This window comes from Chrysochloris asiatica, unplaced genomic scaffold (genome assembly GCF_000296735.1).
Source record: "Chrysochloris asiatica unplaced genomic scaffold, ChrAsi1.0 scaffold00249, whole genome shotgun sequence".
NCBI lineage: Eukaryota > Metazoa > Chordata > Mammalia > Afrosoricida > Chrysochloridae > Chrysochloris > Chrysochloris asiatica.
Genome location: NW_006408767.1, coordinates 3,431,242 through 3,446,178, shown reverse-complemented (window position 1 = coordinate 3,446,178; position 14,937 = coordinate 3,431,242). Strand labels below are relative to the sequence as shown.

General features: G+C 49.3%; 1 protein-coding gene across 1 annotated transcript in view; it reads right to left on the bottom strand.

The window, feature by feature from the left end:
- The window catches only part of WDR86 (WD repeat domain 86), a 38,356-nt gene that overhangs the window by 2,197 nt on the left and 21,222 nt on the right, over positions 1-14,937 (bottom strand). Inside the window, exons 2-4 of the mRNA XM_006873704.1 lie at positions 13,703-13,844; positions 10,472-10,895; positions 1,965-2,100 (exon numbers count right to left, since the gene is read on the bottom strand). Of these exons, the coding sequence (XP_006873766.1) occupies positions 1,965-2,100; positions 10,472-10,895; positions 13,703-13,844 (702 nt within the window). The remainder of the gene's footprint in view (positions 1-1,964; positions 2,101-10,471; positions 10,896-13,702; positions 13,845-14,937) is intronic.

The window sequence follows — 14,937 nt, the reverse complement described above, 5'->3', positions numbered from 1 at the left end:
AGGAAGGGAAGGATGCTAATTGTTGTTAAGTGCCGTAGAGTCGGTTCTGGCCCATAGTGACCCTGTGTAGGGTTTCCGAGGTGCAGCTGATGAGCTTGAACTGCCGACTTTGCAGTCCAGCACATTAACCTGCAGCACCACACCAGGACTCCAGGATGCTAATACAGGTGTTTTACTAAGAAGGCGACTGTTGTGGGCACCCAGGGAGACCGTACCTCAGAACTGTCCCACCTGAGGAGCAAGGCCATGGAGTCCCATTAGGATTGGGGGGGGAGGGGCTGCTTTTGGTGTCCACTCTCAGCACCTGTGGGTGGCACCTCTGGCCTGCCCCGCCCCTCACAGGCAAAGGCCCTCAGGCAGAGGGCCAAGGTGGTGTGAAGTGTCCACAGCACTGCTAGACTTACTAGCCTTTTCTGCCTTCGCCTTCACCAATCCTGAGGTGGGAAGGGGCAGGAGGAGATAGATCCTGCTTATTCTGTGGCCCATCCATACCTCCTAACAGTGTTGTTGTTAAGTGCTGTCCAGTCACTTCAGACTTATAGCGACCCTGTGTAGGGTTCCCAAGGAATGGCTGGTGAGTTTGAACCGCCAACCTTGCTGTTCAAACAGACCTTGAGGTGGAGTGCTCATCCTATGGTGCCATTAACAGTAGGAATTCAGAAGTAGCGAGACACTGCCTCAGCTGCAAGTGCAATTCCAGTTACTGCCATGAGATGGGGCTGTAGGTGCCGCCTGCCTGGAAGCCTTCCCTACACCAGCTGGCAGGAGACCTGTGCAGAAGTATTCCACTCTTTAAAAAGTCCTGAACTTGGAAGCAAAGCCACACCATTCACAGGCTCTGACACGTGAAGAAGGAAAAAATAACTTTTCTGTGTCAGACACCTCAATGTTGAGGGCACCTCAGGTTCTATTTTCAGAAATCTTTATTCTATCTTTAACAGCTTTGCTGTGAAGTCAGTGTTAATTGTGCACTGTGACCCCACCCCCTTCTAGAACCCAGTCTCGGTGCTACAAGATTACACTGGGGCTCCGCTCTGTCACTGGGTGGAGGTGGTAGAGGGGGGTGAAAGGGTAGTGCTGATGGCAAAACATGAGGCTGCGGGAGATCAGGAAGAATTCTGGAAAGACTTTCAAGAACTTGGGGTATTTTGGGTTTACTTCCTCTGCAGTGTCTGCTCTTCGGGTGCTTCTGAGGCAAATTCATGACAAGTCTGATGTGTGACAATTTGAGATCTGTAGGATAGCTTGCTGCTTCCTTCACAAGCCATGACGCTGCCTTTCTTTCATTCTAAAATGCTCCTGAGCTTAATCCTGGCAGCAACATCCTCTGATCAAAGAACCACTTTTCAGCCTTTCTTGCAGGAGGAGTGCTCAGAGAGCTGTACACAGAAGTTCTTGGGCATCTTTCCCCTCTCTCCCTTCTCTTACTCCTTCCTGCCTGCAACATGGTACGGTATGACTGGGGTTCCAGCAGCTGTATAGAACCACAAGGCGACCTTGAAGATAGATGACATGTGCTAAGGGTGAAGCAGCAAAACACTAACAGTGATCTTGGCATGTGATGTCTGTGCGTAGCCTATTCTAGCAAAGACTGAAATTCTTTTACCTCAGAGAAAAATAAACCATGATCTCATTTAAAGCAATGTGATTTGGGTTTTCTCTTATCTTTAGTCAAACCTCATACCAAATGAGGTAGAGTCATGTGGCCCACAAGTCTGATGGGGTTAATGGGGTGTCATGCCTTGTTTTGATTATTATAATTTGTCCTGGACAGGGGAAGGAGCCTCCAATCTTTCCTTGGCCGTCCTCTTTAGAGTCACCTGGGAGAACACCAGATCACATGTGGAGAAGGCCTGGCTGCAGCCAGAACTCAGGAGGGGGGCAAAGAGTAGCCTGGTGAGCTGCACCAGGTGCGGGGAGTCTGGAGGGCTCCAGGAAGTGGAGGTGAGGGGGTGATCACTTACAGGTGCCTGCGTGGTACTTGAGGGTGCTCACGCTGTGTCTGTGGGCCTTGAAGGTATGCACGTGTTCACCCGTGTCTGCCAGCCAGCACTTGACCGTCTTGTCGGCGCTGCCCGAGTACACATGCCGGTTCACCAGCTGGGGAGGAGAAGGGGTCAGCCCAGCAGTCATGAGCCAGGAAGTCACTCCAGAGGCACATTTGGGGGAGAGGGCAAGATCTGAATGCTGCCACTTTCCCCTGGCCATGGTACTAATCTTGCCCTCACTTGCTCCACAGGTAGAGTAGCAGCTTCCAGGGAGGCTACGCCGACAAGGCCTGCAGGTACTTACCATAGGGTAGCGCTGGCACGGCCAGATGCTAGCCCTACTATTCTCTCTATAAGGAGTCCTGCTGATGCAGTGGTTAAGTGCTTGGCTGCTAAACAAAAGGTTGGCGGTTCAACTCCACCAGCAGCTCTGTGTGAGAACGATGTGGCAGTCTGCTTCTGTAAAGATTTCCGTTTTGGAACCCCTATGGGGCAGTTCCTCTCTGTGCTATCGCATTGCTATGAGTCAGAATAGACTTGCTGGCAGTGGACTTTGTATGATTGTAGTTCTCTACTGAAGTGCAGTGTTGTATCTGAGGAGGAGCATGGAGACCACCTGTAGCCATCACTCATGCTACCCAGCTGGGAAAGGGCTCCAGGGACTGTCCCATGGGACTTATGCTTTCCCATGGGAAAGGGCAGATGGGAAAGAGAAAAGTCTGGAGAAATTCAGTGGGGCTGGGGTGTGTGTGGAGGAGTGCTTTCGCCTGAACTGGAGCTAGGTAGGCATTCAGGGTTGCCATGGGGTGCTATATACCCTGCCCACCAGCTGCCCAAAGATGGACTGGCCCTGATGGAGGTAAGATTTGAATTTACCTATGCCCATGCTCAAGGAGCTCTGGTAGCATAGTGGTTACGAATTGGGCTGCGAACAGCAAGGTCAGCAGTTCGAAACTACCAGCAGTTCCGCAGGAGAAAGATGAGGCTTTCTGTTCCCGTAAAGATTTACAGCCTTGGAAACCCTGTGCAGGGTCATTATGAGTCGGAACCGACTCCACGGCACATAACCACCACCACATGCCCATGATCCACCTGGTAGATGCAGGTGGGGACAGCCCCAGTCCTTCATAGAAATCCCCCTTTCCAAGATGGACAAGTGGACTAGATCAAGGAGGCATTTTGAGACTACTGAAGCAATTCTGAAAGTTCCCCTCGACTAAACCCATCAGCCACGAGAGCTCCTAGTTGGCAGGCTGGGCTAGCAGATGCTCACAGGGAGCCAAAGGCAGGGAGGGCCATTGCCCACTGCAGTCACATGGCACAAGAGTCCCAGAACCCCTCCAGCTTCTAGGACATGAGAGACAGGGCTGGCTGCAAGCCCCTAGGATAGCCATTAGCTAGCGCTGCTGGGTCCACGAGCTCTGGGGGCTTTGACATAGGTTAGGCACAGAAGGCCCACCTGGGGTGTCAGTCAACAGGCCCCAGTGTACACCTGTTGCTACATCCTTACCGCTGCCTGGGCCCACAACTGGGCAGGCACTCTCCCCCTCACGATGTGTTCTGGGCCACCTTTAATTTCCCATCTCTTCACACTTCTCAACTGAAATTCTAGAGGATAGGAATCCTAGCAGCCAGCTCATCTTGTTGACTTTGGGCCTGGCACTGTGCAGTGAGCTCTTCTCTGACCTAGCCTCAGGACCTGTGAAGTTTCTGGCTTGGCCCCACCTGACCTCTGTGTTTTCTGTAATGAACAGGGTAGGAAGAGGCCCCTTGGGCTTAGTTGATTTCTCAGGGTCTTGCTTCTGCTCCTGGAAGGTCTGGAGGTGGTTGTTGTTTTGTGAGAGGAATGGAAGATGGCCCCATGGCCAACATAGGGCCCGCTGGTGTGGAGGCTAATGCCCGACACTGCATAACTGGGAAGCATTCTTAGTTTCCGTCCTTGAACTCTGAAAAGGCAGCCGGCAAGTTTATCTTGAGGAACCTGGGCTATTCCACATTGTTGTTGTTGTTAATTACCATCGAGTTGGCACTGACTCATAGTGACCCTATGACAAAAGAACACAACACTGCCTGGTTCCCTGTCAATCTCACAATTGTTGCTAAGCCTGAGCCCACTGCTGCTGCCACTGTGCCAATCCATCTCTTTGGGGATCTTCATCTTTTTCTCTGACCCTCCACTTAACCAAACATGATATCCTTCTCCAGGGACTGGTCCCCCCTGATAATATGTCCAAAGTATGAGAGACGCAATCTAGCCATCCTGGCTACCAAGGAGCACTCTGGCTGTGCTTCTTCCAACACAGATTAGTTTATTCTTTTGGCAGTCCATGTACTTTCAGTATTCTCCTCCAACACGTAACTCAAAGGCATCAATTCTACTGTCTTCCTTATTCACTGTCCAGCTTTCGCATGCATATGAGGTTATTGAAAATACCATGTCTTTGATCAGGCAAATCTTAGTCCTCAAACTGACATCTGCTATTCATAAGGTTTACAGTGAATAAATATTTGGAAATAGTCTGTCTCCCTTTCTTCTAGTCTGTCTTCATCTGGAAGCTCAGCTGAAACCCATCCACCCTGGGTGACCTTGCTGGTATTTAAAATATCCGTGGCGTAGCTTCCAGAATCATAACCACATGCAAGCTACCACAGTACGACAAACTGATAGATGAGTGATGGTATTTCATATTAGCCTGAGCTATTCCACATTGTGTATAAATATGGGACTTCAAAAAGTCCGTGGAAAAATGGAAGTAAAAGATAATGGAATTCTCCCCTGAACTTTCTGAAGCCCCCTTGTACAGCTAGCTGCTCATGAAGCACGCTGGTTTATAAAGGCTCAGTGAGGACTTTGGTAGATGCCTCACACATATCACAAGTAGGAAAGTGCAAAACAACTCCCACAATTCTCACCTCCAAGCACGGGCTCTTCCTGTCAAAGCAATCAGAGGTAGGCCACAACTGCAGGGCCCTGGATGCTCACATGTCTTCAGGTGTCCCTGAAGAGGCCTTCTGGGTAAGCGGACTGCCAGTTACCCTGAAATCCTGTGTCAACCTGGATTTTACAAAGTAAAAGAGCCGAGATAGGAAACAGATGCTAACATGAGGTTCTTCTCTGGATGGAGTAGGTGAAGAGTGAGATGAGATTTCATAGACCTCAGATGTTAGTGCCCCCAGCTCCACAGCTATGCAACTGGAGGAGAAGCAAGCACATCTGTGCCTCACATTGCCACTCTTAGAATGGCTGGAACAAGGGTGCTGCCCAGAAGAGAGGAGGCTTCAAGGCATGGAACCCCTATGCAAAAAGCACTGTAGCCTTTTGGTCTTGGTTCTACGAGCAGACAGTATGTGGGGGCTTGATACTGACTAAGCCTCAGGAGGCCTGTGGTGAGGTCCATGAAGATGCTTCCTGAGCTGGACAGTGGGGAAGATATGCAGGGGACACGGAGGCTCTGTGCTGAAGAACCCCAACACCCAACCTTGTCCCAGAGTGGAAACACCAGTCTGGAGGATGAGAGACTAGAAAGTCATCAAGAATTCAATGACCAGGATTAGAAGCAGCAGAAATCCTGTAGAAGGCAGAGCAGTCAGCAGTGACAATGGGAAAGCAACATCAGAAGCCAGAGGCAACAGAAGCCAGCCCCATCTGACCAGAAAAGTGGCAGCAGAGCAGTTGGAGAGGAGCAGCTGAGACCAGTACCGAAAGCCGTGGAAACCAAGAGCAGGTCTACACAGCAGCAGGAACAGAGCCTGAGAGAGGTGAGAGGCTCAAAGTGGGGACCAGCAGGTCTGCAATGTCCAGTGAAAGAGGGAGGTCCAGAGGTTTGGGACAGTGCCCCCTGAAGGATGTTCTCCATCCCATCTCACATGGCAAAGTGGCTCAGGACCTAGGGATGAGAGGCCTCATGCAGTACTCTACTGCCCAGCATGGGGCACTCTGAGCTGGGGTCTGCCCACTGAGCCTGGAGCACCCCTTTCACGGTTTGTCCACAGAGCAGTTCTACTTCCAGAGCTGTGATGCTAGCCCAGGACTGTCCTGAGGCTGTTGGTTGAGAGCTGTATCTGTCAGCAAAATAGACAGCACCAACAGAGAGCCACCAAAGAGACAGAAAACTCGTCAGCTGAACCACAGGGCACCTACTGAAGTGTGGACCATGACGTGCCTACTCAGTGGCACAAGAGTAAACACTGGTTTACAGGCAAGATGAGCAAGGACGCTTTGAGAGAGTCTTTAGGCTATGGTGCAAAGTAGGGCATGCGTAGAGGAATCACCATTCCCTCCTGCTCAGTCTCCTGAGCCCAAAGTCAGCTGGCTCACCATGAGAACAGTTCCTATTGTTTGCTGTCTGCTTTCTGTGAGTACTGGCTTTCACTGTTACTAGCACTGTGTGTTTCTGACTTGATCAGACCAGATGGATGTAGCAACTGTGGAGGGGTTGCTGTTACTGGTTGGGGGTCCTCATCCTAGGAGACTTGTGGTTGCATGTGATCTTAGGACAGCCTCTGAGGCAACCTGCCTGTACAACACAGATACAGGAGGTCAAGACCATGCTGCACTCTTAAAGTCCTTTGGGTCTTCAGGGTACTGACCTGGGCCATAGTGTTACTGACCAAACACTACACTCAGTCCCAGAAAACTGAAGGCCAATGTCTGAGCAAATGCGTCAGTGGCCAGGCCGGACATGCAGCTCAGGGAGGAGACTGCTCAGGCCTTGAATGTGTCTGCTCAGAGCACCTGCGTGACTGCAGTGGATGAGGAAGCAGGGCCAGGATGGGCTAGAAAGCAGAGACTGGAGAGAAGGCATACACTGTAATAGCCCAAGTGGGCATGTGAGAAGAGCAATTCCCTCAGAGATCCTTATCAGCGCAGCTTGCCTGGTTAGAACAGACCAGTCACCGGCACCACGCCACACCAACCTAGCACACCAGAAGCCTGTCTGTGTATCTCAGGGGCTCCCACTCCATAAAGTAGGAAAACTGAGACCCACAGTCCGGTCCTGTCTATGTTATATGACCAGAGTGCATGACAGATCTGGACTTGTCATGACCAGATGCTTGGTCTGGGTACATCAGGCCCTACGTTTATGGAGCTATGAAGCTGTTTGTGCCCACTGCTTGGCCCAATTGTGAATAACAGCATGATAAATGAAGACTAAAGTTGTCAAAGACTTCATTTTGCTTGGATCTACATTCAACACTCATGGAAGCCACAGTTACGAAGTCCAATGATGTATTGCATTAGGCAAATCTGCTGTACAAGATCTCTTTAAAGTGTTCAAGAGCAAAGATGTCAGTTTGAGGACTAAGATGCACCTGACCTAAGCCAGGGTATTTTCAATAACCTCGTATGCAAGTGAAAATTGGACAATGAATAAGGCAGATTGTAGAAGACTCAATACATTTGAATTAAGGTGTTAGAGAAGAATATTAAAAGTGCCATGGACTGCCAGAAGAATAAACAAAGCTGTGTGGGAAGAAGTACAACCAGAATGTTCCTTAGAAACTGGGATGGTGAGACTTCATCTCTCATACTTTGGACATATTATCAGCAGGGACCAGCTCCTGGAAGGACATCATGCTTAATAAAGTGGAGGGTCAGCAAAAAAAAAAAAGAAGCAAGCCCCCAACGAGATGGATCGACACAGTGGCAGCAGTAATGGGCTCAATTGTGACGATGGTGCAAGACCAGGTAATGTTTCGTTCTGTTATGCATGGGGTCGTATGAGTCAGAACTGACTGGATAACCCCAAATAAGAACAACATAGTGCTGAAAGATAAGCTCCCAATGTACTCAAATTCTGCAGTGGCCAAAACAACAGACTCGAGCATGCCAATGTTTATGGGGATAGTGCAGGAATGGGTACTGTTTCCTTCTGTTGTATGTGGGGTTGCCATGCATGGGAGCCGATTTGACACCAAATAATAGCAAAGCTCTTTACAGGAAAAAGTGTGCTTCCTTATACAGCAGTCCCTTCCCATACCAGCTTTAGGGAGCGGTGCTCAGCCAGCTGGAGATGCCACATGGAATGTCTACTCAGAGTCCTCCTCCACACCTCTCCAACTCCAGAGATCTTGGTCACACACTTGTTGTGGTCCATTTCTTTCTTTGCCTTCCTTTTTGCTCCTTCTGCCCATCCAAAGTGCTCCTTGGAGGCCAAGGAAGAAGTGCAGCCAAAGGGCTCCTTGGAGGCCAAGATGGCCAAACCTCATCTGTCATACTTCAGACATATTGTCAGGAGGGACCAGTCTCTGGAGAAGGATATCATGTTTGGTAAAGTGGACAGTCAGAGAAATAGAGGAAGACCCCAACGAGATGGACTGGTCAAGTGGCAGCATCAATGGGCTCAAGCGTGGCAACAATAGTGCGGTTGGCCCAGGATTGGGCAATGTTTCGTTCTGCTGTGCATAAGGTTGCTATGAGTCGGTACCGACTCAATGGCACCTAACAACAACAAACAAGCCCATCCAAACCTCAAGCATTCTTCAAAGGTGCCTTCCTCCTCCACAGAGCCTTCTTAGACTACTATAGTCCTCTCAGGGTCTCTGCCCTTCTCTGGGGTTTTACCCTTGGCTCTCTAGCTACAGAGGACACCAGCTCTGTGAGTGGTCCCTTCACGTCTCTCTTCTCTTTCCATTCAAGTTGTTTTTCTGGGGTTGTTTGATTGGTTAAGGTTTAAAGGGAAAAAACACAAAGGCACAACACATAGCCAGAGCTTTGGTCTTTCCTGAGCACTCCCTCGGCTGACCCACGTGTGGTGTGTAGATTGTAGTGTGTGATCTGTGTTTGGTGTGTTGAGTGTGTGTATTCCCTGAACTCTTCCTTTTAAGTTGAATTTCAGTAGTGCCTTACTGATTCTCTGCTGGAGTTTCTCCCACTCAGCACCCAGATTCCACAGAATAACCCTGTGCAGGGAACCTGGGAAGCCCCATTAGGTCCCTGGGGTAGGAGGCAGGCCTGGGTCTGAGAGGAAGGGACTGTTGTTCTAGGCTCCTCCTCACCCCCCATCATGGCTGGCTTTTTTTCTGCTCCTGTGTTAGGTTTCCGGGATGAGGCTCCTCTCTTCCTTCACTTTCTGGGTGCCCCCACCAACATGCACCTGTCCGTCCCCTTTCTACCTCCTACAGAATGGGACCTGGGGGACCCTCTACCCTACAAACATCACCACAAATGGCCTGACCACAAACTTCTTTTAAAGTGACCAAGACCTTGGAAGTTCTTAGCTTTGTATGCTGTTCTCAGGCTACCTTCACAGCTGTTATTTGTGAATCCCACTTTGCCCCTGAGGATTTGGGAGGGCTGTTTGAATTATTAGCATATGACAGTTGTGGAAATGGAGGCTGCTCAGCCTATACAGCAGGTGGAATCTCTAGGAATAGTAACCAAGGGCTTGCTTACGTCTCAATGTCTCCCACTGGGTCACAACAGCCTAAAGCAAGCTCAGGATTACAGAAATGTAATTTATATAAAACAACTGAGATGACAGGAAAATCCACTGGGTGTCTGTGGCTCTCTAAGGTTCTAGGTGGCCTAGAGTGAGGGGTAAGATGCCCCTTCACTGTCTACTGACCCTTGAGCTGCAAGCTTCCGTCTCCCCAAGATTCACAATGTATTAACCTGATCTGGCTCCAAGTAGGGACCAGTCATGGAAGCAACTGTCAGAAATCTGCTCTTCCCTCCAACCTCCCAATCCCACATGGCCATGGTTGCCAGGGCAACCTATGTGTTAAGCTGGTAAGATCCTGCAGACCTGACTCCCTCTCCTATCACTGCAGTTGTGGCTCCCCTAAGATCACAGGTTGTATGTGCTCACCTGACCCAGTCCCCTTCTAAAGGGAAGAGGCTGGCCAAGATTGAAACCCAGCACTCCTGGGCTCCAAAAGAAATAGTAGCGGGCAGGGGCACATGTAATGGAACCCAACTATCGAGCCCAGGAGAGCACATACATGAGCTGCTTAGCAACAATAATAACTATGATATTGAGAACATACTCCATACAGGTCCTGTCTAGGTACTCTACATATCTTCTATCAATTCATTAAAGCCTCATAGCCACACCATGAGGTAGCTACAATCACATGTCCAGAGTTCTGTATCCACAGCCTTGGATATTTATCCTAAAGTAGCATAAATAAAACTGTCAGCAGCCTCACGTTTGATCAGGTTAGGCCTTGTGCCCAATCCGAGTCTTGGTGCCACCTTAAGAAGAAATGTTTTGTCAGAACTCTTTGGATCTAAGAATTTTGGACAATGGGTTGTGGGAGCAGGGGCTGGTTCTAGAGCGCTACCCTGCTAGACTGCCTGTGGGAGGTCAAAGAACAGGACAGGGGACAACTTTCCACAACTTCAGGCCTCAAGGGACAGCACCCAGGAGGCTGCCTGGCCTTGGCCAGCAGATTCCACTCCAGGTCCTTCTAGGGGCAAGGTCGGGGCTAGCAGCCACGGGGACACCTGGCACCTTTGTGAGCATCCAGGATGTTCTCACCTCCAGACAGATGACAGAGCCCTGGTGCTCCCTGAACACCCGCAGCTGCTCCCCACTCAGGATGTCCCAGGCACGGACGGTGGCATCGGTGCTGCCTGTGAAGGCTGTGTGGCTGGGTGTGTCTAGCGCCAGGCACAGCACAGCACCTGTGTGGCCACGTAGTGTCTGGTGGCAACAGCCACTGGCCACCTGCCACACCTTGGCTGTGCCATCAGTGCTGCCTGTCACCAGCAGCCCTGCAGCTACGTTCTCGTCCCGTTCATAAGGAGTGCCATGGAGATCCAGGGAGGCAGAGTAGGCCAGAGTCAGTACGCAGTTGTGGTGGCCTCGGAACTCCTGTAACATCTGCCCCTCATCTACACTCCAGCAGCGAGCTGTCCGGTCGTAGGAGCTGCTGAAGAGCTGGTTGTTGACCACTAGTATCCTGACAGCAAGAGAGAAGGGTCAGAGGTCAGATGAGTAAGCTGGCCACAGGGTTATACTCCTACTCCCCAGGGTAGTGCTCTAGAACCAGCCTCTGCTCCCACAACCCATTGTCCAAGGGTCCCTTTGGCTGACATCTTAAGTCTGGCTAATGGAGAAGAACAGATGCTCCTAGAAGATTTGCTCTTAAGTACCAACAAGTCAGTTCTGACTGACAGCAACCCTGTACAGGGTTTCTGAAGAGTGGCTGGTAGGTTTGAACCACTGACCTTATGGACAGCAATCCAGTGAAAAATAGGAACAAACTGAGATGAGTGTGTCAACCTCAAGTGAGTAGGTAGGGGGCTTTCAAATTGAGGCATCCAGGAAGAGGTGAGGTATGTGCGTGTGATCGTTATGGTTCCATGTCAACTTGACTGAGCCAGGATTCCCAGTTGTTTGGCAGTTGATAGTTAACTCTATGATGATTGGCTATGAGCAGCCAATCAATTGAAAGGCTGTTTCCTTGGGGGTGTGGCCTGCTCCCAATAGAATGGACATGCAGGAGAGACTTGCTCTCTTCCCTGCTGCGTCTGACTCTTGCATCTAGGTTATCTCCAACCTCTGGTTCTCTGAACCTGAGCCAGTGACCTGCTCTATTGTATGTTTGCCTGCTGGACTTGCCTGCTGAGTGTACCTGGAAAACTGGATGCCCACCAGAAGGCTCTGAATGCTTGTTCCTGTCACTCCAGCTCCTGTGCTCAGGGCTGCTGGTTCTGTGGTGCACCTGCTCAGGTCTTGGTCATCTGTTACTCTGCTGCCATTTCTGCTCTGTGCCCCGATGTGGAGTTCCTACCTTCTGGGCCTGCCCGCTGATTTTGGTTCACCTGGCCTGCACTTGGGACTCTCCTATGTCTACAACTGTGAGCCATTTCCTTGATAAAAACTTCTCTTTATATAAACTGCACTGGTTTTGCTTCTCTAGAGAACCGAGCTTAAGACAGTGTGCATGGGGTCTAACAGTGGCAGAGCATGCTTTCTAAACTACTGTATGTTGTGTGTGTGCAAGTTCATGCATGTGTGGGGATCCAACAGAGGTTGTTATTGCTGTTAGGTGCCACTGAGTTGGTACCAATTCATAGTGACCTTATGTACAACATAATGAAACACTGCCCAGTCCTATGCCAACTTCATAATCATTGCTACACTCGAGCCCACTGCTACTGCCATAGTGCCAATCCATTTTATTGGAGGTCTTCCTTTTTTTTTAAGTTTTTACTGTCAATTGAGTGATAGTTCACGTTGGAGAACATCGATTTTACACTCATTGTTTCATTGCAATGATTACTAGCTCCTCCATGCATCATCATTCAACAGTATTTGCTTCTATTCCCTCTGCGGTTTTTTTTTGTTTTTTGTTTTTTTTTGGCGGGGGAGGTTTGTACACGAAAACACAAGAAAAGGCAAGTATGAGCTATAGGAAACCTGACTTCTCTTTTAGTCTCTTAACTGCCATGTCTGTCTGCTTGCCTCTGGGCAGTCCTCAGCTCTCTGTACCCCAGTTGCTGGGTGGCAGTGGCCATACTGGTCACCCTTCTGGAGTTCCTTCCAGACACATCTCTCTATTCGTACCATCTCATTCACTTCTGTGAGATCCTCTGGTTTATTGCTAACTTCTACTTAGGGGTGTCACTGTCTCCCTGCCTTGTGAGGACTCTCCTCAGTGAATCCTGCTGCTCTACAGTTCCTGACACCACAGGGCTGGTCCAGCTGTCCTGATGGTTAGTCACCTCCCCATGAGAATACCCCTTCCTCTCTGGCCACCCCAGCACCATCTTGTAAAAATATTTTGTGAATTCCCAATGGCAGGCACTCACTGGGGTTGTACTCAAATGACCCTCTGGCTCATTCCCAGCTAGAAGGGCCATGGGATGGAGGCACCTAGCCTCCCCCTTGAACGGGCATTCCCTCAGGAGTCTGACAGGGCTAGTCAACCGGCACCAGCTAAATAAATAGTGTCAAATTGATCCGATCAGCAGAGGAATTTCCATTGCTCAGCTCAGACCCAAATTCAATAAGGAAAGGAAAAATCCAAACCTTCTTGAGAAGGGTGGGGGTGGGCTATTTTTGACAACCACAGGGAAAAGAGGTTTAAAAATATCCATGATTCCATTTTCACAACAATTCCCATTTTTCTCCTCCTCCACCCTGGGTCTACCATCAGTTATCAATTAAGCAATTTCCTCTGGAATTTGTTCCCATTAGTAAGAATGGCGGGCACTGATGCCTCTCCTTACAGCCAGCAGGGGGCAGCGATGCTGCTAGGGTCCCTAATAGTGATGGTGAGCACAAGTCAGTGTATTGAAGACACTTGCCCTGGAAGAGGAGCCCTGGTGGCACAGTGCCTGAAGTAATAGACTGCTAACTGAAAGGTTAGTGATTCAAACCCACCAACAGCTCCATAAGAGAAGATGTGGCAGTCTGCTTCTATAAATATCTACAGCCTTGAAAACCTGATAGATAGTTCCACTCTGTCCTACAGGGACATCATGAGTTAGAATGGACGCAACAGCAACGCGTTTGCCAGGGAGAAGTAAATGAGTCCCCCAACCCCTTATGTTCCTAACTCCTACTGCATTCTGAGCATTAGCATTGTACACTTCTGTTCTGGCCTCCCATCACTGTGTGCTACTGACCACCTCCCCTGTGTCCAGGTTTCCCAAGGACAGGGCCCATGTCCTATACTTCTGCCCTCTTGATACTGCTAGGGGGTACCCTGACTAGAGACGGAGGCCTCACTGGCTTCCCAGGAACCCTGGCCATACTGACCTATTCACGATGGACGTGTGTCCTCGGTAAATGGACAGACACTGGCCAGTCAGCACGTCCCACTTCCTGATGGTGTGGTCAGCACTGCATGTGAAGGCAGCCTCGCTCTCCAGCTGGCAGAAGGTCACATAGCTTTCATGTCCTGCAGACAAGGGGGAGACGTGAGCACAGTGTGCTGCCTGCTGAGAGTCCTCTGGGAAGGCTGCTTGAGAAGGGCAGAGAGGGAAGAAAACAGGGACCGGGAACATTTCAGACAGATCCAGAGATGACTACTCATTTTAAATGATGAGTTAATTGTGGGAGACTCTCTCAAGATGCCCTGAATCCTTTCATCCCTCTTCTGCAGTTCCAGACTGCTGGCCAGGAGTCTGTGCTGACACTTACTCCCTGTGGGCAATCTACTTACCCTTTCCACTCCTCCACTTCCTCTTCAGAAACAGGACGGTACCAATAGCTACCTCACAGGGCTGCTGTGCACACTGAGTTCTAGTGGTACCGCACATGAACGCTGTGTATCACTTGCTCTTCTTACGTTTGAGCACAGGTTCTGTGCAAGGCAGAGGAAAGGCCCCCAGAGGCAGCAGGTCCCAGTCCCTGATCACATTAAAGGATTTTGAGATGAGGAAGTTATCCTGGGTTATCAGAGTGGGCCCTAAATGCAATCATAAGTGTCCTTATAAGAGAAATGGCATGATTTTTTATGTAGCAAACCCAAAAGAATTCATTAAAACAAAGCAAAAAAACACACAAAACAAAAGACAACTGTTTGATCTACTAAATAAATTCAACCAAGCTGCAGAATACAAAAATCAACACACAAGAATCCATCTTATTTCTGATTATATTCAATGAACAATCTGAAAAGAGAATTGAGAAAACATTTCCATTTATAATAGTAGAAAAAAATAAAATGCTTAGCAATAAATTTAATCAAGAAGGCTTTTACTCTAATTATAAACCATTGCTGAAAGAAGCAAGAAGTCTAAATAAATGGAAGCCCTTGGGTGGTACAAATGATTAATTAGCTCATCTGCTAATCAAAAGGCTGTAGGTTCGACTTGAGGACATTATGCTGAGTGAAATTAGTCAGTCACAAAAAGAGAAATACTGCATGGGACCACTACTGTAAAAGACTAAGGGAAAGAACCCATACTAAAAGGGGGTGGGGGGGTTTCTTTGTTGATTATTGGGATGTTGGGGATGGGTGAGGAGAGGGAGGGGAAGGTGGAGCACAG